Source organism: Amblyomma americanum, chromosome 1, assembly GCF_052857255.1.
Source record: "Amblyomma americanum isolate KBUSLIRL-KWMA chromosome 1, ASM5285725v1, whole genome shotgun sequence".
NCBI lineage: Eukaryota > Metazoa > Arthropoda > Arachnida > Ixodida > Ixodidae > Amblyomma > Amblyomma americanum.
Window position 1 is genome coordinate 216,495,953 of NC_135497.1, and position 26,828 is coordinate 216,522,780.

Here is a 26,828-nt window from a genome sequence, read left to right on the forward strand (position 1 = left end):
AGAACCTCCGAGAGAAAGCCCTAACAGCGTAGCTATCTGATGCTTTCTGGCTCTTTGGTGGTGCCCACTCGGCCACCGTACTCTTTGGCAACGAAAATTATGACACATTGGGCGTGGCGTTTCGCTCCTCATCACAGATTTGTGGATTCAATTCCAGTGGCCCAGCCTGAGTCCAGCCTGAGTCGCTTTGGGATGTTAAACCTCCCTAAACCATCAACCAATCCAGTAGCGGCGACCACAGTGTAATGAAGACAAATGAAAAAGCGCCCGTGCACTAATATTTCAGGGCTTTTTATGAAATCCCAACGGGGTCGAGATTAACCTGGAGTGCACCAGTAAGGCGGGTTTATCACCCAAAGTGTTGCTTTGGAATTTCAAAAACCCGGTAGATAAGTGGTTCACCTTGTTTTCGTTTTCTTAAAGGATGCCTTTCGGTGCCCACATGCCTTTAGAGGTAACGATATTATACATTACTCTCTTGCTCCTGCTTCGTTGAGTGTAAATTTTTTTGAAAAACCTATTGCATACTTACAACAATGAATAGCGACTGTGTGCGTCACAAAGTCTGAACAGTGATGAGGCCCTATTTTGTGCTCAATTCAATTCAAGCATATTGCATAATCTGTCGTCTTTATTGAACTGATGATTGTGATTTTTTTATGGCGCACCTCCCACATGCGAGGCGGATGCTCAAACCAATAGGCCTCCGCTGCGGTGTCTTTATTGACCTAAAATCACAAAAGTTCATTTGCCTAAAGAAAAAAACCGAGAGATTATTTTGATAATTTTTGCTGCTTTGGGTCACTATTATCGCCGTTCGCTATGTAGAACTACGCTTTACATAAGCGTCGCACTGTCGGCAACTTTTCCACTGATGGTAGATTTGTATCATGCTCTGTTTAAAGTTGTGCCCCTTTGTTATCGCACTATATTCTTGACCTTTGCGTATAATATTCTTGTATCATGAATGCAAACTTCTGCACATATAAAAAGCGTTGTTATTACTCGCACCCGCCCTGTTGGTGCAGTCACTTTGACGTTCAGCTGCTGATCATAAGGTCGCGGGTTCGATCCCGGCCGCGGCGGCCGTATTTCGATGGAGGTGAAATACAAAAACGCCTATGTGCTGTACAATATAAGCGCACGTTAAAGACCCCAGGTGGTTTCAATTAATCCGGAGCCCTCCACAATTGCGTCCGTCCCTGCCTGAGTCTCTTAAGGACGTTGAAACCCAGCTATCTATTATTACTTGCGTCTTTGCATGTGAGAGTGTGTGTGTTTTTGCAATTTTGTGTGTATTTTTTGTTCATTTCTCTGGTAAACATATGCACTCCCCTGTTTTGAATGACGCCTCCTGGACCTTCTTATACTAGTCGAAGCTTCTAGCCAAGTAAACAATCAGTGCCCTTGCATGGCAGCCCCCCCCCCCCCTAAAAAAACAACAACAACAACATTAGTTTCATAAAAAGAAAAAAAAAACATTGTTCACGTACTGCTTTTTAGTAGGAATTACTTAGACCTGAAATAATATTTAAATGAGTCTAATGACCCCGAAAAAAAGATTAAAACGTGAGAGTACTCTCATAAAAAATGATAACAACTGGGTTAAAGCAAATGAAGAGTAGTACTAGAAAGCTACGAGCTCTTAACGCTTTAAAAGGACTTTGCTTACGCACGAGATGACAATATTCAAGCAGAGTTTCTTTTTGTGTGTGCGTGTAACGAGAAATCTGCGACACGTGCTCTACAATTCTCCTAGAAAATTGTGCCCCGAAGAACTAGTAAAGGTGGACAAGACCAGTACCATTCACAAGCTCCTAGTCAGCTTGAGATCGCACTCGTTCGTTCTCGTGCTTATAGTTCCATTACAACGCACTCATGGGGATCACTCGATTCACAACTAGATGTTACAATCCTGCTTGCAGAGCTTTTGTTTGAGCTCTTGCGCGGATGGGCTGCCTTGTGATTTGGTTTCATAGAGGCAAGCATATTTTAGGAAGTGCGAATTCGTGCTATTTCGGCCTTCGCAGTTACGATGACTCCTTCTGTGGAAAAGTACGTTTTCACGGCTTACATGCGAAATACAGAAGTCCTGGTAATCATGGGACAGGAAGATAGGCCTTCCATCATTTTCTTTCAGCGAAGCTTGTTTCTTTCTATCGATCGAGTACTCGATCGCGTTCGTGAATAGCTCTCACTAGGCACGTGCTACCGCTTGATCACACGCGCACACAAAAGGGGTCAGACATTTTGCCGGCAGCTATACTTGAATGGTTTGCACGTGTTTGCCCTCGTTGGGGAAAAAATAAAAATAAAAGACAATATATCGTTTTCATTTTCTTTATTGGCCATTTTGACGTCTTTTTTATGTCCCAACAAGGAATGTAACAAGGCTCTGCCGAGAATCACTGCGCATCATGTACAATTAGGCGTTTCTTGTGTCACTTGACATGCACCGCGAACAGCGATCACACGCAGGGAGGGGTAAGAAACGCCTTAAAAAGGAGGAGAACAAGAAGAAGAGGAAGAAAATGGAGTTCTGGAGGAAATTCCTCGTAAAGCCCCTGAACGTCATTTATTATCATGTGGATTATGATACTGTTTCACGTACTGAGCAAGGTTCCCCAAGCACTCACCACGCTCACTTGTACAGTGCCGTATTATATTTTAGTTTTGGCACTCGCACCACACGACGCGGCACGCACACAGTCGTTCTTGCAAACTTCAAAGCTTCCTGAAACGCGCTCAGCTGTTCGCAGCTGGCGCGACTCAACGTTTCTTACAGTGGCGATGAGGCGTAAATTGAAATGAAAATATACGGAAGTCGAGCAAATCACAAAGGATGTACAGACGCAGCACATACATTTGCAGAGAGGGCGGGAAGTCTACTACATACGTACAAGGAGCGCGCAAAAGATATCAAGTGGGTTTCAGGGGTTGGGTTTGGTCTAGGCTTATGCCGAGAGCGCAGCTTGATCATCTGCGTGTCAAGTTCCTGAGGAAGCATTGTCATCACAGAAGCATGGACGCATGCAGCTGCTGCAATGGGAGGACAGCAAGTTACCTTACGTGATGCAGGGTGACGGCGAAGAAATCAATGACACTTTCTAGATGCGCGCGATTGTGCTGTCGCACGTGCATTGAACATGGATAGACAAGCGTCATGAGGGGCTTGAGACGAAGGTAATGGGTGGAACGCGCGCCACAAGAAGAAGCTGAATACGAGTGAAGATAAAATAGAGAAGGAGCGTTCTGATCATGTAGGCAATGATCAAATCACACAACAGCGACCATGATTCACCTGCAACTGCTCTTCGCTCTTGGTCATCCCTTACACTTTCTGTTTTCTTCATCCCGTAAACGCCGCAAGCAGACTTACACAATGAATAAATGCGTATAGTTCACATGAATATGTTGACGTGTGCACCAGGTAGCGGACGCTGAATCTAGTGAGCTTGTTTCGGAGTGACGTAAGAAAGGGGAAGAAAAAAATCCATGGCCAGTACATCGGAGCTCCGCTGCGTTGTAACGAAGAGCAACGCAATACAGAGCAGCCTCGGTTAGTGCCGGCCATGTGTCTGGTTGCGCAAAGTCTTTGCGCGCTTTGGTTCGTCTCAGCAGGCGTACGTTGGCTCCTGTGCCTCATCCCCTCACGCGCGACCGGTGTGAGCCTTACTTGTAGCTCGTGCATTTCTTTATCCAACACTTTTTGAAGTGTAACTAAAGCCAGTGAAAAAAGCGCCATAAGACCACGCACTCTTCTTGCGCAGTTCGTGCTATCTACGGCGGGTGATGGGGAGTCGATGGTACCGCACGTGAGACCGCACGTGTGGTGTAGACATGCAGCGAACCTTCAATGACTTCAACTCACTTTCCAATACCCGTGATCCTGTTCTGCATGTAGAACCGTAAATATTATCTGGTGAGTTTGGGAACACATCGAATCACATTGTAGTGCTTCACCGTGCCGTAACTGCTGGCGATAACGAGGTCAACGCGCACACACACGACGGCGCACAGTGCGACACCACACTTCGAGTTCGACGTTAATGAGTGTTCATCCGAAAGAAAGGCACGCCCGTCGCAATCACGACGCGCAAACGTCCTTCAGGTGTGGCGTAATGCACCGGCCTGCGTACACCGAGGCGATTACACATGTCCGAAAGTCACGCTAGAGGTAGCGCAGAGATCCATCGCTGGGCTCCGGGGGACGCGGCTTCAACGAACGGCGGCCCAGTGGCGACTTCGTTCATCTTGCCTTCTCGTCAGCAACCAGGCTTTCTGCTGCAGCATTATCACACCTGTGTGCTCGCCTTCAGTGGCGAGCCTTTGAAGCTGAGCCGGAAGGAATGCCGCATGGAGACGATGATGGTCGAGTTGTTGTCTTCCTGCTCATATGATGCGAAGCGGCTTTTGGCTGCCTTGTAGCGATTGGATCCGCAGATACAACGTGTAGCAAATTCGCGTTTGAAGCGCTCCTGAGATACGAAGGGTGAAGGAAGTTGGTAGGGGGAGAGAAGACAAGAAAACGTAAACGAGAAGTATTTATTTAAAAAATAAAACGCACGAATAAAACAACAGACCACAGAAATCACAACACTCTTGATGGATGTCACCCCTATTCTGTGAATACTACAGGAAGGTTAAAAAAGTGCAATTACGGTCGTTACAACGTGCGCTTTGAAGATACAGTTGCATTTCGGCATTTCGCTCATTGTGTTAGGTCAATATGAGCTCATGTCACAAGCAGAACGAGGCATTATTCACATTACCTGTGAGAAGCCTTTTCTGGAATGCGGGCGCACAAGAACGAGAGAGCACCGATGACCTCTCGCCAGAGCCAGGTCAGTTTTTGTGTCTTAGGCTTTAGACGTTCCTCGCTCACTGCTAATCTATTTGCTTAACACTTTTCCACATGTAATGTTTGCGGGACACATTACATGTAATAAGGTAGAGTTTTGTATTTTATTGACCTATGTTATCATCAACTGAGCTGATACCGGGTCACAATCCAGTATACCGGTATTGCAATTTCTGTGCTCTCGCTTTGAAGAAGTCTATTAGACCTGCACAATCAAAAGATCACTCCCGCCGCGGTGAATTAGTCACTATGTCGTCCTGCTAGTCAGCACGAGGCCACGAGTTCGATTTTTGGCCGCGGCAGCCGGATATCAATAGACACGAAATGCGAAAATTATCGAGCACTGCGTTTTTAGTTCGCATTAATTAACTACAGCTAGCCGAAATGAACTCGGAGTCCTCCAATGCAGCGTGCCTCGTTAGCCGCACTGTCGCTTCAGCGTGCAAAAATACTCTGATCCTCGCGAAGATCACGAGCGCATTCTAATCGTGGCTGATTATCTACAACACTGACCATCCAAATGCAACAGCCGCTTATTTTAGTCGTTATCTTTTGCAGCGGTTGAGCTCATTTTGGGAAGCTTTCCATTATAGTTAGAGTGGAACGCTAAGCAAGTGAACTTTTTACATAATCTATTATAATTAGCACCAGCTAAAATAGAATGAGCGAAAGTTGGGATTATGTCGAGGATCTTACAAGGCGATTTCACTTGTGTGCACGTGCTCTCTCACTGACGAACGAGGCGTAATTTGATAATATCAGGCTTACGCGTTGCACATTCTAGCCACAGAACAGTAGCCGTTGTTGATCGAATGTGCAAGGCCAACGAAATAAAAAAAAACATTTTATTTCCACATATACGCTGCATTTCCTTCGACATTTACACGCGACTGATCCGGCAGGCACTTTCTCCTGTGGCCCAAATGATTGGATTCGATCCGATTTCCATCATCACCAAGATCCAGCAGGCGTTCACTGTAGGAAAAAGGCCTGTCCCACTAATCTTCAATTAGTCCTGTCTTCTTGCAGCCACGGCCAATCTATGCGCACATATTTCGCAATCTCATCTCCGCATTTTCCCCTCTGTTGGCCCCGGCCCCTTTTCTTGGAATTAGAATGTTGGTTATCTGTTTTTTTTTATCGTTGTCTGTCGCTCCTAGGTCTAATTCATTCTCTTTGTTTTAGCAAGGATATCATTAACTCGTTCAATTATCCCGGCTGCTGTCGTTTTGCTTCTTATCGCAACCGTTATCATTTTATTTTTTACAGCCCGCTGCGTTGTTGTTAATCTAATTTCAAGCGTCCTCGTCAGCCTGCAAGTTTTGGTAACGACGAGTGCTGACAGGAGACGACTGTTATCTACTTTTGTTCAGTGGGGTGTCAATAATTGGCTCCTAAGAACCTGATTGCGCCTGCGAAATGTACTCGAGCCTATTCTTTTCCTTCTGGTAGTTCCTTTCTTTTGGTCTGGCTGCGGGGTAACTACTTGACGTCGATGAATGCACTACCTTAGTACTTGTACACCACCACCTACAGAAAACTGCAGATCTTTGCACAGGGTGTTGATCCGCACTTTAGTTTTCCTCGTGTTATTTTTGAAGTCTACTGTTGTGCTTTGACTGTTAGGTTCTCAGACATGCATTGCAATCCAACTATCAATTCACCCAGCCGCGCAATGTCATCTGCGAACCGGAGGATACTACTGTGTCATCCATTAATAGCTATACCTGTTTTTGCCAGTCCAACTCCGCGAATGCACCTTGTAAACGCAGACGCAAACTCTTCTCAGTGAATGACAGCAGATGGTGTTCTTCTGCCTGACTGGTTGACATTCTATGATTTTTTTTTCCCGTGGAGCACCATGCACAATGTGCAGCTCTAACATACCGTAAGTGTTCTAGCCCCCGTACATGTGCTACCTCTACGTCTTTGTTCCGGCGCATGTGCATGGAAGCTGGCGTTTCAACTGAATCAGACGTTCTCGTGATCTATGTAGGGCATATACAGCGATAATTATGGTTTGTATTGTTAAAACATGCGCGTTTCCTTGGCTAGGATAAGTCTAACGTTGTTCTGATTCTAGAAGAGATCCCCTCAATAAATATCTTGTAAACGACGAGCACTACTGTAATCCCTTTGTAATTTTCCAGATCTTTTCCAATACATTTATTGTAGACAGCATTATGTTGACATTATCCCTTGCTTCTGGTACACTTATGTTCATGTGGAATTGTGTATACAGGGTTGCAACCTTCCCTAGAACAGTATTTCTGCCGTTCTTCAGTACACCTCCTCTACTTCTGATTTCCTGCTGTGCGTGTCGGTAAGGCTATCGTGTCCTCCTCTTTAGCTGCGATCCGACTGTTTATTTCCTCGACGCTACCATTGATAATAATTGAGCCATGATTATTTTGGCTGCTACGAAAATACGTATATATCTTCACAGCTTCTTTTTTTACTTACCTCGCCCAAATTGCAAGTTACATGGTTGCCTTTCTCTCTTATTGCATATTCCTGGTTCGTGGCTATGCCTAATTTCTTTGCTACTGTCAACCCCCCCCCCCCCCCCGCCATTTATTTTTGCCATAGTGATTACTCAGTGTTGTACGTTTCTGCGTCGATTATGTTTCCTTCATTGATTTTTACAGGTATATGTCTACCTTTTCTCATTCGATTCGGCAGATATCGCTAAGCAGGAGTGAGAAGTTGTCCGGGGCAACTTCAAAATACTGTAAGAGTATAGAAGTATTCGTAAGTGACATTTTGCCCACAATAGAGTGAAACAGCATCCCACGAATGGAAAAAGAAGTGCACAGAAAAAACATCGACGCATAAGCGCATCCATAGGAATCTCCTGAAAGAAAATTAGACACATTCGGCATGAGGTTGCTCCAAAAGATACTTCTAAACCCGACAGACTATGCCAGGTTCCAAAGTTAAGCTATTACGCGCCATAGCCCACTTTATTTTTTTTTTTCGGGTGGGCGGCTTGGTAGGCAGCCACATAGCCGGTGGAAGGCGCGTTTATTGTGTGCTTTACTCCATTTGCTCAGACCTCGTGAGCATGCAAGAGAGAAATGGAAGTGAAAGGAAGTGCTCGTGCATGTTGTGCCCGCAGCGAGGGTCGGTTATAGAAAAGGGGGGTCACGTTTTTCACCGCTCTTATTCGCTAGACCCGTTCCTAGCGATCCACGTACCTGGGTGGTTTCCCCGACTAGCCATCCCGTACCGAAAGAAGCCGCGCCCAGGCTCATAGCTCGCCCTCACCTCTCACTCTGCTAGGTTTGCGGGGAATGATCTGGACAGAGAAAAGAGCCCGCACGGGCAGAGTTGGCGTTGCAGAAGGGAAGACCAGGCTTTGGCCGGAGGCAGCCTCGCGCCAAGAGCACTGACGTGCTCCGTTAGAAAGAAAGAAAAGCAGCGGAGAAAGGCAGAAGCATTGCGCGTTCAGTCCTATTTGTCGGCATTAACGACATTACCAAGACGCTGTCGCCACCGCTCAGCCTTTGTTTCTAGCGCCAGTTTGTTCTTGCGGCAGTTTTTGTTATTGTGCGCTTGTATAGCTGAGTGGTGCCAGAAGATTTTTCTGGCTAGCCCGAAAGCTCCACTTGCTCTCTTAGTTATTTTTCTTGGCCCGTGCGGATTTTTTGGTTTTGTCCAATTATATCGTTCGGTAGCGAAAATTTAGCTTTTTTCCCCACCGAGATGCTTATTCGTTTATTGTTGATAAGGTGCTGTGGCCTGCGTTCACCATCATGACCGCTGTGCTGTCATAGGGATCATTACCGAAGTGGAGCCAGAGGGGCAAGATGTTTAGACTTTGTTACTGTGAACATTTATCATCGTGAAAGAAGACGCAATTTGCACGTCATTAAAAGATGAAAAACTAGATAATTCCGTAGTGCATCAAAAGTCTTCGGACAAGTGGCTCCCAACGCTGGGGCACCAAAGACACTTACATAGGGGTTTAAAAGTTAGTTGATGGGGGAGGGGAGGGATGGAGGTGTAGGGTTAAAAAATTTTCAGCCATGGGCAGTTCAGTAGTTCCGCATTACAACAATGCAGACTTCGAAATGGCTCATAAGCCCCATTGTTTGTGCCAGTCGTTATATGTTGTACCGAATACGTGCTTTGTATCATACGCACAAAACAATTCAGTGGGACATACTTTCTAGATATAGCTGAGAGTACCGCTATCCCCGCTGAAACTTCCATTTAGAACAGAAAAATGTCTGGTTTCATCATTTCGTCAAGGCATGATAAAAAAGTCAAGCCTTCTCTGACTCCTTACGTTCAAGTTATTTTTCTTGCACCAACTTTTTCGCTCACTAAGTGAAGGCTTCCAAGGCAACCTAAGTGCCACTACCTTTACAGTACATTGAACGGTCTGAAGCGTTTCGGGAAAGTGTTGTAGTGTTCACTGTTTCATGTTCCGATATGGGCCGGCGCAGGGAACTGTGTGTGAGGAGGGAGCAATAAATGCCGACTGACAATTTCGCCAATGGTTGAAGGTTTTGAAGCGCAGCCAAAGCACGCATGCAGCTAGTGCAGCGCAAAGGTTCCGAGCAAGCAGCCGTGGGGAGAACAAAGGGGAATGATGAGCGATACTCACGTTGTAGATCGCGTAAATGAAAGGATTGTAGCAGGAGTTACTCATGGCCAGCCAGTGTGTGCAGAACCAGATGATGTTTATGTACTTGTATCTGCAAAGAACGCAGCGGCCAACTCAGACGCTGGAGGAAGTCCTATCATTCTCCCGGCGATACCATAAGCTTTGTGGGACCTTCAATCAACGCACGTTGTGTGCCTATGATTGAAAATATTGTCATGGCTTATAGATTCGCCACTGGGCTACTGCCTGGCACCTAGCCGTCGATACGCTGACGTGTGCCGCAGGCGTCGTTGCCAGGGTGGTTGCCGTGCTATTTTCCTTTGAAGCCTACTGTTATCAAAAATTATTTGCAATTTTAGTCTTACGATTTATTTACACAAAAGTAGGTTTGCAATATATACATAATTTTTCTACATAGTCTCAGCTCTTTTCAATGCACTTGGTCCTTTGGCCCACAAGCTTGCGTATTCCTTCCAAACAGGAGGTTTTCGGTTGGTCGTGAAGCTACTGTTGCACTACTCCCGCACGTCTCTCCGGCCGTATGCGTACGCGTACGGCCGTCATACTAGCGTCCACTGCACATACGGATCGAGTTGCTACGCCTGTGGTCAGGGGAGCGCAAATTGATATCGACCGCGGCATTCGCCTTCCAGCTATTGGCGCGTAATCATGCCCGCTCCGCTAGCAGTTTGCACAAAGCAGGGACAACGAGCAGCGATCCGATTTCTGTGGTCGGAGAGTGTGAAAGGGGATGAAATTTACCACAGACTTTTATGGTACTGGAACATGCTGCCTACAGTCCAGATCTCACTCTGTCTGATTTTGAGAGGTCGTCAATTTTCCACAAACCTAGCCCTTCAGAAAGTTGTGCGAAAGTGAGTTCAGCGCCAACTGAGAGTCTTCTTGGAATGAATACGCAACTTTGTGGCCCGATGGACCAATTGCACTGAAGAGGGAGGATACTGTGTAGAAAAATGATGCACACGCTGTAGACCTAAAATTGTGGAAGTAAAGTGTAGAATGAAAAATGTAGATATTTCTGGCTTATCCTCGTACGTTGCCGAAACGCAGAACCCTTAAACTAATGCTCAAATAACTTTGCTTTACTAATTCTTTAATTCCCTGAAATCTTGCCCACTTCTCACACTAATCCTGCTTTTTTTCTCTCGCAGTGTTTAAATAGATGCGGAAAACAATAAAGGAGCTTAGTGGCGAAGATATACTATCGAGCAGAGCCAAGCACTCTGAAAAAGGTCTAGTTAACGTGATTACGACAGAGTTCATTTATTTTCACAGAATTCCGGTCGAGCAGTAAAAAAACGCTTATAGGCAGAGTTAGTGCCTTGCACTTACTTATCAATCTTGGGAAACACCTCCCGGAGAATATTGTACAGCTGGTATGGAAGCCAGCAGAAGGCGAACAATGCCACGATGACGAACAGCATCTTGATCACCTGCGGTTACGAAACACACACACACACAAAAAGGGTTAGAGCCCGTGCTTTGGTTCGTGTCTGGTATAAGGAACGAGCAATTCAGACGGATAACCTGATTAGCGCCAGCATTTGCAACCAAACAGTTCGGACTAATTAGGCCGATGTTGTTTCATCTATATGCACTATACTACACACCAAGAGTGTCCACACGAGGCGTTTATCAAGACAGACTCCAGCAGAGTGAAACCAAATGTTGACTTTTGCCATGCAACGAGGGATGCAAGACGGGCGAGCAGCCAGGCTTGCTCAGCAAAAGAAAACGGCGCACTCGCTCTGTCTTGATAATGCCTTGCAGCAGAGCCGTAGTTACACGGTCTGCGCACGCACAGCCTTACCAAGTAGGTTTTTGTTTGTGTTGAAAGCGCGTTGCATGACTAAAATGATATCGCACGCGAACTCGTACTGAATAAATTATTTCCTTGCTGATTCCTGAACAACTTGGAAGCATAATCATTACAATATGCACGAAAGAAAACAGACGTGGTGAACGAACACTTTGCTTCACGTCTCGGCCGGGCTGCAAGCAGTCTCTTGAGCTGATATTCTGACATTACCACTATATGCACCAATGATGGTGAATATGTAAGAACAAAAAAAAAACAAAGCTGAAATGAGCAAAGCCGCTAAAGTTTTCTATTAGGGATCATCTAAAATACCAAGAGAACATAGACACGTGGCTAACTTACAAGGTACAGAATAATGCGGAGCACACACACATAGGCAAAAAGGTAAACAGACGAGGCCAAGCTACATTCTGGGCGATAACGCGTAGCCTCCAATATTTGCACATTCAATAAAATCAATAAAACTACGCGAAAGAGCAGTGACTCACAGTGGCATGCAATCACAATACAGACGTCTTGTCTGGTCTCGTGTAACGCATTTTATGAACGGAATAAAGGATACCAGCCACGTCGCCGCTGTACGAAAGAAGTTGGTCACAGAAAAATGGGGCGATTAATATGGAGAATGCTGTCATAGAGCAGCAAGTTGGGCGAGTTGTCCTGTTCCTTACTTGTTTTGTCCTTGTCTTTGGTGTGCGCAGTAATGATTTATTCAATCATAATATAGACAAGTTAGCTTACCTACACTTTGGTTTATACCTAACGAGACGGCTTTAAAATCGTGAATTAAAAATGATTCTCTGACTTTTACCCAAATTCCAAGATGGTGTCTTTTAATTTATGAAATGAGTGACCCGAAACATTTACAAGCTTAGATAAGGACAGGTTGGGTAGACTCGCACTGTGAGCTTAATGGTTGTTAAAGCGGAATCTGAAAGACATTGCAGTTTGACCTATATATATATATATATATATATATATATATATATATATATATATATATATATATATATATATATATATATATATATATATATATATATATATATATATATATATATATATATATATATATATATATATATATATATATAAACAGCTGGCAGACGCCACATTCTAGTTGATAAATTACATAACTTGCATTATAGTTAGCATATTAGCATGACCGCAGACAATACCTCGTAAGTATTTTTTTGCTTGTCACCACAGTTTTTATTCCGTTCGACGTTAATATAAGTCCCCTGTTCAACGTAATCTGTCGAGGTCTCGCTAATGCAAAAAACACAAAAAACAAAAAAAATATTCTGTCCTTTCTATCTTGAAAGCTCTGATGTTATTTTATTGTTTAACTGTTGTCAGTATTGTTCATTTATTATATTTCTTTATTTATTGACCCTTAATAAATTTTATACACCACTGGCTACCCATAAAATATTATTTATTATCTTGAGACAGGCGACTTATTGGAATGTGTATATCAGTACCTTGATGAGAAAATGGTCTTTTAACTGGCAGGATAATTTAGGCTGAGGTGCAAGTCGGAGCGGGTTCAGCCTATTGCTGCATCTAGTTTCGTTATACAGGACATTGGCAGCTCGCATTAGTCCAATAACTCTCTAGTCTTTTGCGTATATAGTATTTTAGGGCTGTGATGATGCTATATCCCGAAGTCTGTCGACAAAATGTCTCCTGCACTTAACTAATCGTTTCAACTTCAATGTCTTAGGCGAAGCGCTAATGTCTCCAAAGAAGAAGCTCTTTCAGGCGCGTGACTCGGTTTTCGTAAACGTATTACCAAATAGTTTGTTCTTATGTCTGTTTTTAGTCTCACTAGACATGATTTGGATGGATCCCAACTAGCTTTTAGCTGGGATCCAGACATTGTTTCAAACATGCTTCGTATAAATGTTCAGAAATAAAATAAAATTCAATTCGAATAAAGGGGAACCGTCCTTGTCACTATCCCCAGAAAGAGTGGCCCCGCACAACACTGTAAATTAGTACCGAACTGACTCCACTCCCAAACAGTGGTGTAGGCCACCTAAGAAATGCCTAAATCAGAATCAACATCTTTACATTGGATGCATGTGGTTAACACGTTGTTTCAGTGCCCTTTTCCACTCTTCAATCCTGTCCTACAAGTTAGCCAGCTGCCTATGCCAAAGGTAGAAGATGGTAATATCATTTAGCTTTCCTTTAAGTACGCCTACGCAGCCATTGGCTTTTTATACGCTCTCATTTCTAATCGAGATCAAGTGTGTTGCGTTTGTTAGCCAGCCCATAATCGCCGTTGCACGCACTATTGCTGCGCCCTGTGACTGGAAACATCGGCTTCTGTTATTTGATATACTCCTTGTGTTGGGGCTAGTGAAATTAAAATTTGCTCCTAGAGTAAGTAAGTGGGATTCCTCTCAATCGCGAAACTTGTCTAGGCATAAAGATGAACACGTTGTGTTGATGCTTTGTGTGCCTTGATTTCCAGGCACGCATATGTCAGTTCTTCAGATATTTCGTCGGAAATAATGGTGAATCTCCGCCTCCAGCTTTTTCAGGTGGACACGCAAACTGTTTATCAAAGCGAAAATGCAAGACAATACTTTCTATTTACAGCACTGCCTTCCTTCATGCGTAATCCTGCTGGAATAAACCTTGTGTACTTGTGGGGAGTAATTCAGTAGCATTCCCTTTCCATTAATTTAATAGCCATAAAGAAGTCTCAGCAGTTTAATTTCAAGTTGCCATTAGGCTTTCGTGCTCACTACAGAATTGAATTTTTTTTTTGTGGCGAAAGTTGAATCATTGCGGCAACAATTGCCAGTACCGAAGGCGCAGGAGGCACTATCTTGCCGACATATGCATATAATAATCCTCTATCCCGGACTAAGGGGCTTTCCTGGCGCATTTGGGAGCACCAGAAGCACAAAGCACAACTATACCATTTCGCGCACTTTACGTTTAACTAATGGAGCCTTACTTAATCTAAACGCTGTGAAAGTTCGAGCTAAGTGTTTTATAAATCTGATTCTAAGCCATATCGCAATAAAATACTTTCGAAGTATGGCAAAATTCTGGCCCGCATTAGCCAGACGTATAGAAGGCACGCGAAGAAGAAAACGTATTCTTGTTTTGACTTATTAAAAAAGCTTACATGCAAAAACATGCTTCCGGGTTAATTTCTGTGATTTTTCTGTTGTTCAAACTAAAAGGCAACCACATGCACTCATTTCGAAATCGAATTCATGAAAGTTACTCTATTTAACAAACCATATAGAGTGATTGTAACTGAAGGATAATATTGTATGCATTAAGCCTTTAAATTTATAGTTTAAAACATTACAATACAGCGCTTTTTTATTGTTTTTTATTGATCCAGAATTATCAGGTACGAAAGGTACTTCAGGAAAAATTTAAAGAAAATCGGTGATAATTTTTATACCCTTCAAAGTTCACCTTTTTGGAATTTTTCGAATTTTAGGTGATTTCAACGCTTAATTAAAAATCATCTCACTCGTCTAGAAGCACATATTTTGTAAGTAAGTGGTGAAAAGGACAGATTAATACTGAGAAAAAATGTCATTCCTTTGTGCGAACACATTTGCCCATCACCAGTAATTATTTGATTGAAAGCAAAAAATGGTCATGGGACCCCGATTACCGTTCTTCTCTGAACACACCTATATGCAACAAAGCGACAACACCACGGACGGGTTTGCCCGAGCTAGCGCACCACCTTTAGCAAACATGGCGTCCGCGACACACTTCGCGGTGTCGCTCGAAGGTGCTTTATGGCCCGAAAGAAGCAATGCAGACGGTTTCGAACATGCTGGGAAAGGTTAGAAAGGAGCGCGGTCAGAAGGCAGGTATTTACTCTGTAGGCTGTTTCATTTTCCCCAAAACTTGTTACTACAAAAGCTGTAGATTCTGCAGAAGACCGCATTTGATGTTGGATTATCTTGTCTAGCGGATGCTTCCGTCAGGAATATTTTTTAATTATAATAGGATAATTAGTTAACACGCTATAAAAGTAACATCTTAATCAGCTTCATCTACGTCATTTATGTCGAATAAAATGATACATCCAGTATAATCCACACATGCATAAGGCTACGACCATTTCCAGCCCTCCACAGTTGCATCGTTGCACCTTCGCCTGCACCGGAGCAAACTTTTGAAGCGAAAACCTTCACTACGCTAGTCAACACCGCGCTTCGCGCGAGTCGGCGTATGTCGGAGGACGAATGACGTCACGCACGGCGTAGGTGGCCGCCGCCGACTCCGTATTTCTCTCTCTCTCTCCCTCTCTCGCTCCCTAGTCACTACTGCGCATGCGCCACTAGTAGGACCGAGCCACAGGTGTTCCGCCGCTGCTCAGCGCCGCGCCTTTCCTCAAAATCCAACCTTCAATTTTCAGTTTTCTCTTTCTTCTTTCCCTCATTCCCGCCTTTATCCCTTTCTTTACGGCGCGGTTAGGGTGTCCACCGAGATATGTGAGCCGGTTACTGTGTCATTTCCTTTCCTCAAAAACCAAACAAAACAAGTGACCCGACGGCGTTCATAGACTTCATTGGCGTTGACAACTTTGCAAAGGCCGTTCATTTTCACGAAAGGAAAGGCGCACAACCGCCTCCGTGGTTCAGTGGAGATCTCAATTCCGCTTTCGCTTTGTATATCCTGGATTAGCAGAGCTAATCTACATTAATTTTTTACTGTTCCTGTGGCTCCGTCTAATCTTGCGGCGTAGTTGAACAGTGTTAGAGGAAGCTGCCGACGGGAAACAGAATGCAAAAGCATGGCATCATTTTATAGTTCTCGAAGACAGCACCGTTTTTGACCGTTGGCCCAGCGCTTGCGGTTGCCGCTGTCGCTGGTAAACGACAGTAGTGCCAGTAGAGAACCGGGGGCGGGGCGGGGGGAGGGTAATACCCCTAACGTGTATCCACCCTACTCATTGGTCTAGGGCACCTGTTCTTTCGCAGTGCAGTGAAGAAATTTTTTTTAATTTGTTTTTGGGGAAAGGAAATGACGCAATATCTGTCTCACATATCGGCGGACACCTGAACCGCGCCGTAAAGGAAGGGACAAAGGAAAGAGTGAAAGAAGAAAGGAAGAAAGCGGTACCGTAGTGGAGGGCTCGGGAATAATTTCAACCACCTAGGGATCTTTAACGTGCACTGACATCGCACAGCACACGGGCGCCTTAGCGTTTTGCGTCCATAAAAACGCAGCCGCCGCGGTCGGGTTCGAACCCGCAACTCCGGATCAGTAGTCAAGCGCCCTAACCACTGAGCCACCGCGGCGGTCTGTGAAGAACTTCTGTGATGGAATGTCACTGTATGCTGCGCACTGATGCCGTTTCAGCAGTTTCATAACGTGTGAGCGAAAACAGCGAAGACATTGCTGCCGTAACCTTCCTTTGTGGTGACTTTCCAAATATGTCAGGTCATCCAACTTTCAGGTACTTTCCTCTCGCATATTCCCGTTTCTATATACCGGTTCACACCCATCGTAAAGATGCAAGAGGTAACATTTTGTCCTCGCGTGCTCGGCGAAAACCCTGCCATTTTCTTTTCCTGGCGTCTAATGTTATCTTGCACATGAGCAGTGCTTCATTGCAGTAGAAGCTGAAACAGTTGAGGTGCGAAGAGCTCCACGTTTGGTGTTTGTTTATTCTCATAATCAATTCGCTTTTCATCCTCGAGCAGACAAGATGGAGTTCGATGACGTAGAAAGTTGCGAAAACAAAAAAAAAATGTTTGACGATCAATGCGATTAATGCGACCGAGTATTCGTTAGAGTTAGTGTTGGCCCCGGACGGAGCAACCGCTGCTGCTGACGAGTTCATGCCGTGCGAGCAGGACGCGTGATCCAGTCCATCAGTCACCATGTGACACGCCGTACCCCCGCTCCACACTCCGGATCAAATCCAGCAATCACAGTGGGGCGCGCCGTACGCCCTCTCCATTCTCCGCCATTTGGCACTCATCGCCTCCCACCCTCTTTTTGTCTTTCCTCTCCCATCTTACTTTTCGTTCCCCTGAAAGTGGAGTGGGGGATGTCTCTCCACTTTGCCACGTTGAGATTGACGGATGGACAGACGGACGGACAGATTTTTTCAGTGGGGTTTTTATATCTAGCGCATTAAAAACGAGACTAGACCTGAAAAATGCGGAGAAAAGTGTGGTGTCGATTTATCAACAATGGGTCTGCACCGGTAAAGAGGGACTCACGTATGGGAAAGTACGCACGTGACGTGGGCTTCACATCCTTTTTTGCTCTGCCTTTGTTTACAAGCGCCTGCTTTATTTTTCGTTTAGAATTATTTGAAAGGCAGCGAAGATACGTTGCTGCCACTCATGAAAATCATGGCCAAACCTAAAAAATGCGCACTACCTCTGGTCATGCTGTAATTTCCTTCCACTGCCGGTAAACTCGTCTATGACCTGTGAATAAAACTGCTCAAAGAAAGAAAATAACCAATAAGAAAGGTAACTAAAACAGCAGCTCTATGCGAGACATGTCCACAGACCAGCCGCTACAAAACTGAGTAAACAGAAAAGAAGCCTAATCAATTCGTACTTCTGGCGGATTAATAAACAATTCCTCCGATGACATGCCGACAATATCCCTGCGATACGTATGAATGTTTTAATCAGCTGCTGCACTGACGAGCATTCATAACCAGAATCGAATCAATGCTTCTCCGAATGTAACCTTGCGCTGAGCTTTACACATTAAATATTCCGTACTATGACTTGTTTGAAAAAGTATTACTTTTTGTCTCGCACTGCATAATGTGAGTCGCTGCTTAAGCTCTATGAATTTACCGCAACTCTGTGGCCGACATCACTTCAATGCTTCATAATTGTTTTGCCTTACGTTCGCATTTTGGAAAGATTTTGCTATAGCGTTCACCCTGCGGTGACGATAGCCTCTTGTGCGCTCTTCCGGATTGAAAATTCGCCGCGAAGGGCGTTGGGCAATAAAAGAAGTGCTTACAAAGTCCGGTTTCCGCGCCCTTCGCTGGCTGAAAAAAATGTAAAAAAGAATTGGGGTCCTCTAAGGCTATATGATGGAAACACAATCTCTTTCAGAATCGCATTGTTGCTGCTGCACTTCGCGAGCAAACACGTGGCGGCCTAATCCTGCCGCTTCCAGCGAGCGGACGCGCGGCGGCTGTCACCCCCGGTATGATGCTTTTCCCGCTGTGGCATCGTGCTTGCGAAAGAGCCCCCTGCCCAGGAGCGCTGCGAATGGAGATTCGCGGTTTTTGTCCGCAAAGACCGAATAAAAATCTGCGGGCTTTCGGTTGAGTGGCAGCCCGACCGGAAGCGCTTAAACACCTTCGGCCTGCACTGCTGCTTTTGTTGCCCTCCTGAAGAAAGCGCCGCACTTTGACTCCCCCACCCTTCCGGCGCTGCTCATCCTTTCACCTCAGCAGGAAAGACAGCAGGAAATCGAAGGGAGGTAATCCCAGCGACGAAGAATCATCAAACCAGATGGTTTGCTAAATCTAGCATTTTTCTGAAGGCAAGGGCTGCTCGCAAATTATGCAACGCCAAATCCAATAGCAAAGCATTAACTCGTCGGACGATGGCGCTCTCTTCAAGGCGGGTTGGAGGAAAGGCACAATTCGTAAAACGGGGATGACTGGGCAGCGCTGCTTTTGTCTGCTTTATTCCACAATGAGTGCATGTCGGTACTTGAAGAAGGAGCGGGGTAAAAAGCCTGAATGCCCCACGTAGCGATGGTTAGTTTTTTTTTGTGTGTGAAATTTTCAGGCAGGATGGTCCGGCTGGATATGCACAACGCACTGAAAAATGACCGTATCGATCGGACTGTCAATAAATGACTGAAACGGGCGGTTGCAGTTCATAATTACAGAGACACTGAAGGTCAGATTCTGTAATTGGACGGCAGCTCTGTTTAAAGTTTGTTCACTGAACCGTTTTAAGTTCAGTTCGCAAAAAAAGAAGGAAAATTAGAGGTGAAAGGAAATAAACGGACTTATGGTGGCCTAGCAATGCACACGGATAAAAACACAGCAGTAGCATACGCAAACTTGCAGCGTCGTTCACTAGGCCCGAGTTTTCTTAGCTCATAATAAAATTTTTTTCTCTCGCTCTCTCTTCCTATTTTAATTTTTTTCTGAAATACCAGTAAACAGCCAAACACTAACACTGGAATTTCAAGCGATGTGGTCATACGAAAAGAAATTCTACGACAACTGAGGGCTCACTGTTAATAGCCGGGAGCTAGTATCATCGCGACGGTCTATGTGTGATCCGCGAAAGCGCCGTTTTTTTTTTCGGCGTTTCGTTCCGCTGAAGTGTTGACGGACGTACGAAAGTCTGTAGCAAATCATCCAAACTTATGAACGGCGTCACGAGAGCCGAATTAAACATGCCGCTACGAATGTGCCGTCTTCCGCACTGCAGTGCACAAAGATACGACGAAAGACTCCTCTCAACGGTTCCCCGCCAACGATACACTTTTTCATCGTCTACGGACGTCGCTGCAATGTCTTCGCGCGTGGTACTTCGCCGCGCAGCCACCACTCCTTTAGCGGGACCCTCTCGCCTGCGCATTCGTGGGGCTGGAGTTCTTATTTAAACGCGTCACCATGTGCGCGCGAGCGTTAACGCCGCTTACTTTTTTTTTTCACCCCCTTCGGTCTGGAACGTGGTCTGAAACAAAGCGGCCGGGTCCGGAGACTTTGCGCCCGGGGCCAGCGTTTCACTGGCGCGGCGTCTCCTCGAGCGGTAATCTGGCACCTCCGGGCAGGGGCCGAGGCATCGCGCAGTCGAGGCACGTTCGTGTATTTGAACGTCCCGGAGTGCGTTTCACTGCAACCACTCACTTTCAAGGTGCCCGGCAAGTTTCGACGCCGCCCGCGGCGAGCGGATATTGCTGTGTTCCTCTGGGGAAACGCGGCGACCCTGCGGCCCAGCGCACTGACGCTGCGATGGAAGAAAGCGCACTTAGCTCAACGGCTCCGACCGCTATCGCCGCGTGTCGTGCGGCACGTGCGCTTAATGTCGCGGATGCGGTGGCACTAAGCGCAGTGAAACACAGCGCGCACTCTGTGGGGAGTTTTCGGTACTCTATTCATTCTCTCAGTGAGACATAATTACACCAAGGAGCCAATGTGCGATGCGTATTAGAAGCGGGGATTTTTTTATTTAGCCTCCTTGTCTCTCTCTCTCTCTCTCTACCCCCCCCCCCCCCCCCGCCCCTCTTTGCCGCCACGGACCCCGCTTCTTGTCGGCGTACACCGGTTTTTCCCTGCCCAGCAAACGCACGTAATGTACGCGAGACTTACATTTCAGTGCCCTCTGCTCGAAGGATGATAAGCCCGTCTGGGGCATTTAGCATGGCCGGCAAAATCTGCGCACGTCCGTTTACTGTTCCTTTGTTTTTCTTTCTCTTCATGGTCGCGGCCCTACTACTGGACTGCGTCTATGTGCTAGTGGGATTGAAAATGCACTCGCAGGGAATCCAGATTGCGTGCTGAGCTACAGTGTCATCTTAGACCAGCGAATGCAGTAGAAAATATACGCGGTCCTTTATTCCGCTCGCGTAATTAACTCATTTCTCCTTAAAAGTACGCGTAAGGAACTTCGTATCAGCACTTTAATTTCATATTACGCAACAAGTTTAAAGTACAGGAGCTGAATGCTCTGTTGCCTCTGGAGGCTATTTCCGGACCGCCCTGCTTCAAGCCTGAAAGGCAGGGTCCTTGTTCCCGTGGATATCTTTATTTTCTTTTCTTATAAACAGCTTGGACAATACAACTTAAAGGTGCAATGACCTATATCGAGTGACTAACGTGTTAACTGCTGCGTTGACTGTTAGTTTCTGTGCGTTATTTTTGTTCCGCGAGTGCCCTAATGCTTCTCTGAAGTGGTGTGTCTTCTTTGGTTTATATTTTTCTTGATTACACCTAAACCAAATGGAGCTTTTGGAAACAGCAGCGCGCATGTCCACGCGTACGAGAGAAAAGAAAAGGACGCAAGCGCAAGAGCAGCTTCCAATCCATGAGTGCTCTTTCCGAGTGTGCCCAACCGACTAGCCTGCCAGGACGTTTCAAAATGGAAAAGCCGTAAGGCGCTGCCTCCGACTTTTCCTTCTATCATCTACAGGACGAGCATGTGGGAGCAGCAGCAAAGATAAGAATACTTCTTTTTTTCCCTTAAATGTCACAGGGTTGGTCAAAATTCCCCAAGCCATAGGGTCCGCTTTTGAGCCGTATACTCGGATGCTTACATCTATGAAGCTACCAAGGTCCTCAGGCGTGAACATGAGACTCCACCTCGCCCCCCCCCCCCCCTCCCCCCATAACTGAAATGCACACAGTCTGGTCTGAGGATGTTCGGCCAACTTTGTGCACACTAAACTCGTGCTTTAACGCTGAAGTAAGCCAGAATAGGGGCGCGAAGAAAATATCTCACGATGGCGAACATTTAGGGTAGGGTTTGCAGGGCGTTTGAGCCAGTGCAACGTGCTCTGTGTTCGCATCTGTGCAAGAACGAGAGGAAATATCTTCAAGCACGACTATAGAACAGCACTGTTGTGGAAGTCCCTCACAGTATTATAGGATACCGTAGCTAGGGACAGCATATCTCACACAGTTCTGTACGAAGCAGCAAAGAGTATCGAAAAGCAGTAGCGATGCATGTAATTCTATAAAATCAAAGGTTTGGATTTCTAAGCTTAATGGAAGCATTAGAAAATAACTAGAAAATAAACCCTGGTTCATACACAAGTTTGACGTCATGCGCAGTATACACTGCGGACAGTCTGAAGCAATTTGAAGGTTATATCTTTCGGCCAAACTTGACTCCTTTTTAATTTTTCACCGTAGATTTCTCTCTCTCGTTGTGCTTGAGATGAATAAAAACACCGAGAAACGAAACTGCTGTTGTGTCGTTGATCATGGTCCACCAACTAGCTTCACTCTTGCGAGGGTAAAAACACATTGGTGTGGCTAGTTTTCAATTCTCCATCCTCCGCTGTCACTTTCACGAGAAAGCAAATAGTAGCCGCAGCACGAAATTCTAATGTACCCGTTTATGGAACACGTGAGCAGTTACCTTGAAGACGTCAGTTACAACATACCCACCTATCGTCAGTCCCCGAAGGCAATTGTCAAGCGCTGCGCCGTTTCCCGATGTTGACTCGCTTGAGAGACGCGCAGTGTCCACGCAGTGGGCACGTGTCCTTTAGTGTGCTGCTTACGTACTGTAACGCTCCTTTCTTCCTCTACCTTTTCGTTCATCCTGCGTCTTCTCCCTGAGAATGGGGGCCGACCGGAATCCTTTCTGGTTAACTGCGCAGCCGGTCCGTTCGCGCCTGTGTTTCGCCTTCACTGTACACAGCATGCAGCTTAGTCAAGCTCTTTCCTTCCACCGTCGTATCCGAAGGTTGGCCATGACTCGCTGCCTACAAAACCACCGTTCACTGTTTGCACATTTTGAAAGGAACGTCTAGTAACTGCATCGGAGCTCTCGTGCACGTTATTAAATCCAGAAAACCCGCGTTGTCAACATATTCCAGCGCCTAGATTGACGTTCCTCTGACACTTGCAACCATTTCGTGGCACCGTTCTCATCGATCCCTCGAGAAGGGGCTCGGGCGTCTACTTCGCCGATAGGTTGCACACATAACTCTCGAGCCACCGTCTACGTAGTAGAGGACGACCACGTAGTACCCCGCAAGCTCGGGTTGGTGAGAGGCACCTCCCCATCCCGTATGGTTCCACGTCAAACGGAAGAAAAGAGGGCGGGGAAAAAATGAGCGCCCATTCTGTAGCAGGTTTATTGCTGGCGTCAAGAGCAAATGCCTCGCCCATCTAACGTGGCGCGCAAGGATTTCGAAGGAAGAAATCCACTTTAGAGCTCTGATGGCTAGCGCACCAGCTCTGGTTTATTTATTCGTTTATTGTTGTTACAAGTTTTCTGTTCATACCTTTGGTGCCAACTTCGTACTGCAAATGTTATTTTTTGTTTAGCTTTGAAATATGGAGCTGTTTGGCTGTGTAGCGCTTTTATTCGATTTTTCCGCGAAGTGCTCATCTCACCGAGCTGCCGCTCTCCCGTGTAGTGCTACCTTTGCGCAAGGGGTAAAGTTGCGCTCGAGAACTTTGAGAGTGGTGCCGCTGGACGACGTATAGTGACGCACATTGAGAAGCGCCGCGACCTTTCATCCCTCGTTCGCTTCAGTGTTGCACTTTTCGCAGCGACAAAAATAGCTGAACAGAAAAAAAGAGAGAAAAGTTTCTTCAAACGCAGCACTCGCGGGGTTGCATTACGAAGCTAAGAAAAAGAAAAGCCCTAAACGAACTACTGGCGCTCCGCGCCTGGATATTTTCGAGTCCCGCGCAGAAAACAATACCGAAGCGTACAGTGGGAGAAGGTCCGTGTAACGTGGTGGAGCTTTGTTTTTTTGGTCATCCTTAGATGCTGGCTCTATTGATCAGAAATCAATTTTACACTTGTGGACCCACCGTGGGGAACAGGGGTACGGGGAAGCCATTCATATGGGTTCACGACTTCAGGTGACCCGGCACATGATTTTCGAGGAATGCGTGTTGCAAGCCTTCTTCCCATGGGACCACTCAGCGCCAGCGGTTCGGTGCCGCTTGGTGGGAAAGCTGGAAATCGGCATCTGAGGAGCGGGAGCGACAGAACAAAACAAAGCGGAGGCAGGTGAGGGGGCTTACTTCAACAAGCAACACGCGCCTCGAAGGTGGGGATTACTTTCGTGGCTTCGACCCCGCTTTTCAGAGCTGTATAGCAGAGCCTTGCATGAGGGCACCTTACGCAGACCGTGGCGGCTGCGTATTTCGGCGACAGCGGCCATCCATTGCGACCCCATTCGCACGATAAAGAATATGGAAACAAAACGAAAAACGAAACCGAGGTAGCGAAAATCGCGGTTCCGTTACTCAAACCTTCCATAGCAACCCTGGAAAGGATGAGGCTTGTGCCCGGACGCCCCGGCGATACCTATTTGAAACGCGTATGTCTAAACCTAGAGCCTCCCTTACTCTCATAATTTCGACTTCGCGATGAGAAAATCGGGGAAAATAAAAAAGCAACGAAAAGTAGGCTGAACAGGTGCCTTCTTTTCCATACCAGGTTTTCCTCGGTGACCTTAGACTTAGAGACTCTGCAGTGCCTGAAAGCACGCGATCGGGCGCTTCTTCGCGCGTGTTTGCTTCGGCGACGAATTCGTCGCTAAAGCGGCGTGCTTATAAGAGTCGGTAACATCAAGGCAAGAGGAGGGTCTGAAAAATAATTGGTGTTGTATCTTGTCATATAGCTGACATAAGAGCCGAGCGCAAGAAATCGTCTTTTATACAGCGTGGCTTCTGCCATGCTTGGACGTCTGGGGGATTGCGTTGGTTCACGTTAATAATAAAAACAAACGCCCCAGTGGTCGCCGAACCAGGAACGTGGCACGCTTCTCGGCGCTTAGCCCACGAGGCGTCTTATTCAGGCAGCGCCATGCGCAATTTCCGAATGATTTCGAGAGCTTTTATCTCCAGGGCGTGCCTGAAGCGGCTCCTACGAGGAGCATCGGCAGCACAAAAACTGGGTGTGCCAAGGCTTTTTTGAAAGGGCCGCGGTCATTAATAACGCAGTACTTTGAGGACGCACCCGATGCAGCACTTGCCCTTGGTGCGCGTTAATGTTTGATTTATCTTCCTTGGCTTGCGTTGGAATGAAACCATGCAGTCACCCCGACCATGCTCGGCGCGGCGCTCTGCAGTGAAGACAGAACGTGGGTGGGCGGAGCATCTGTACATAATTTAAGTGCATAAGTGCGCTTACCAAAACAAAGATGTAATGCTGGAAAAGAAAAGTATCGGCCAGAAAGCAAGGTTCGAGCTCAAGATTTCAGTTCCAAGGCTAGATTAGCTCCGAATGAAAAAAACAACAACAAAAGAATGATAATATTTGCAGCCCCGTTTTGAGCGACTTTCGAAAGTAGCGCGTTGCTATGCGAAAAATGCAAAGCCTGCTGGACGGACGGACGCTTAAAATATGTACGGCGCGCTGAGGAAAGGTTGTTTTCAACCGCGATGACGCCGTTGCAACGCAGCAGCTGGTAATGTAGAACGCAGAAGATTTGGCGCGTGTATATCTTTCCTTTTGGTCTCGCTTGTAACGGGTCATTGAACGCATACGCTGAATAAACAGTGGAAAAATTGAACTTAAACAAAAAGCGTCGATCACTTGTTTTGTTATCAGTTTAATAATTTAAGCAGCCGCATTAACAAAAGTTCAATCATACTGCGACCAAGAGCACTTGCCGTGTTTTGAATTTCATTATTTCACAAAAATAAACAGAGTAGTGAACCAAAGCTCGCGTCTCTTTGAAGCCCCCTTTCGCGAACTTAAAGGTTCACTATTTGTAAAAGAGCTGATTTATAAAATTGATCATAATCGGGTGCTGGTTAAATGATTCGAAACAGCTTATATTGTGGGTATGCAATTTCTACGAAATGCATGTCCGTCCTCGTCTATGTTCCGGTCAGAAGTATGTAGTACCTAACTAACCGGCTAACAAACTAACTAACTAAAGCATGCTTTATATTCGCGGGGTAACCCAGACGGAGAGGTGTCAGTTGTTGCTACACGTTCATCGGAGAACAACCTTGTTTGGCAAATTTAAGAACTGAAAAACCTGTTTTGGATGCAACTCACGCACAGGGTTGTATGCGTCGAGACAGGCGGTAAACAAATTGCGAGCTTAAGCGATACAGCGCAGGCATCCGCCGAGATAACGAAGGATCAAAGCCCGCAAGTGGACGATTAGACCACAGCTGCTGCCAAAAACAGATCGCTGCTTACAGATGCCACCGGAGTCTAATATTATGGTTGAGCAAGAAAACGACAACTGGGAACAAGAAATAGTCCCTGAAAAATAAAGTTTCGGGGAATATCTGCAGTTTTCTGAACAACCCACAACACAATTCAAGACCTGACTCACGAGGCGCTCATGCATCTTTTTACTATTCCGGTTCAACGAAGTGGGTTCGAATCTGAAAGTTGTTCCTGCCCTGCCATTTACCTTGCAGAGTGAAGGTGTTTCTTCCATAAATGCAGCAAGGCAGCAATCGGCCTCTTTGATCGGATACGCACTCACAAGCGCGTCTGTGACGTCCCACACAAAACGACGAATCACGCGCAGTACAACTGGGAATCAGGGACCGACGCACACTGTGACATGAAGTAGGCATCATGTCGATTGCGAGCTGCAGGTATTCAATTTTTTAGAAAGGTGAAAAAGACATAAGAGATTACGAGTATTGATCTCCGCGTCTTGGATGGTTCCGGCGGGGCGCATGCGATGGACGTAAATGAGAGACGCTCACGAGCCATGAAAACGCCGGTGTTTCGTAGGGAGAAATCTCAACTTGGCAAGGAAAGCGGCCGTCTAACAGCTAACTTGCAGCTCAGCCAAAATGCTTTTTTTTACTGTACACGGTTCTGTCGAGCGTTAAGAGACAT

General features: G+C 46.0%; 1 protein-coding gene across 1 annotated transcript in view; it reads right to left on the reverse strand.

The window, feature by feature from the left end:
- Window positions 1–2,332: 2,332 nt before the first annotated feature.
- LOC144114618 (RYamide receptor-like) overlaps window positions 2,333–26,828 on the reverse strand; it is a 167,382-nt gene continuing 142,886 nt past the window's right edge. The window contains exons 2-4 of the mRNA XM_077648474.1: window positions 10,827–10,927; window positions 9,474–9,564; window positions 2,333–4,478 (exon numbers count right to left, since the gene is read on the reverse strand). Coding sequence (XP_077504600.1) covers window positions 4,296–4,478; window positions 9,474–9,564; window positions 10,827–10,927 — 375 coding nt within the window. The 3' untranslated portion in view covers window positions 2,333–4,295. The remainder of the gene's footprint in view (window positions 4,479–9,473; window positions 9,565–10,826; window positions 10,928–26,828) is intronic.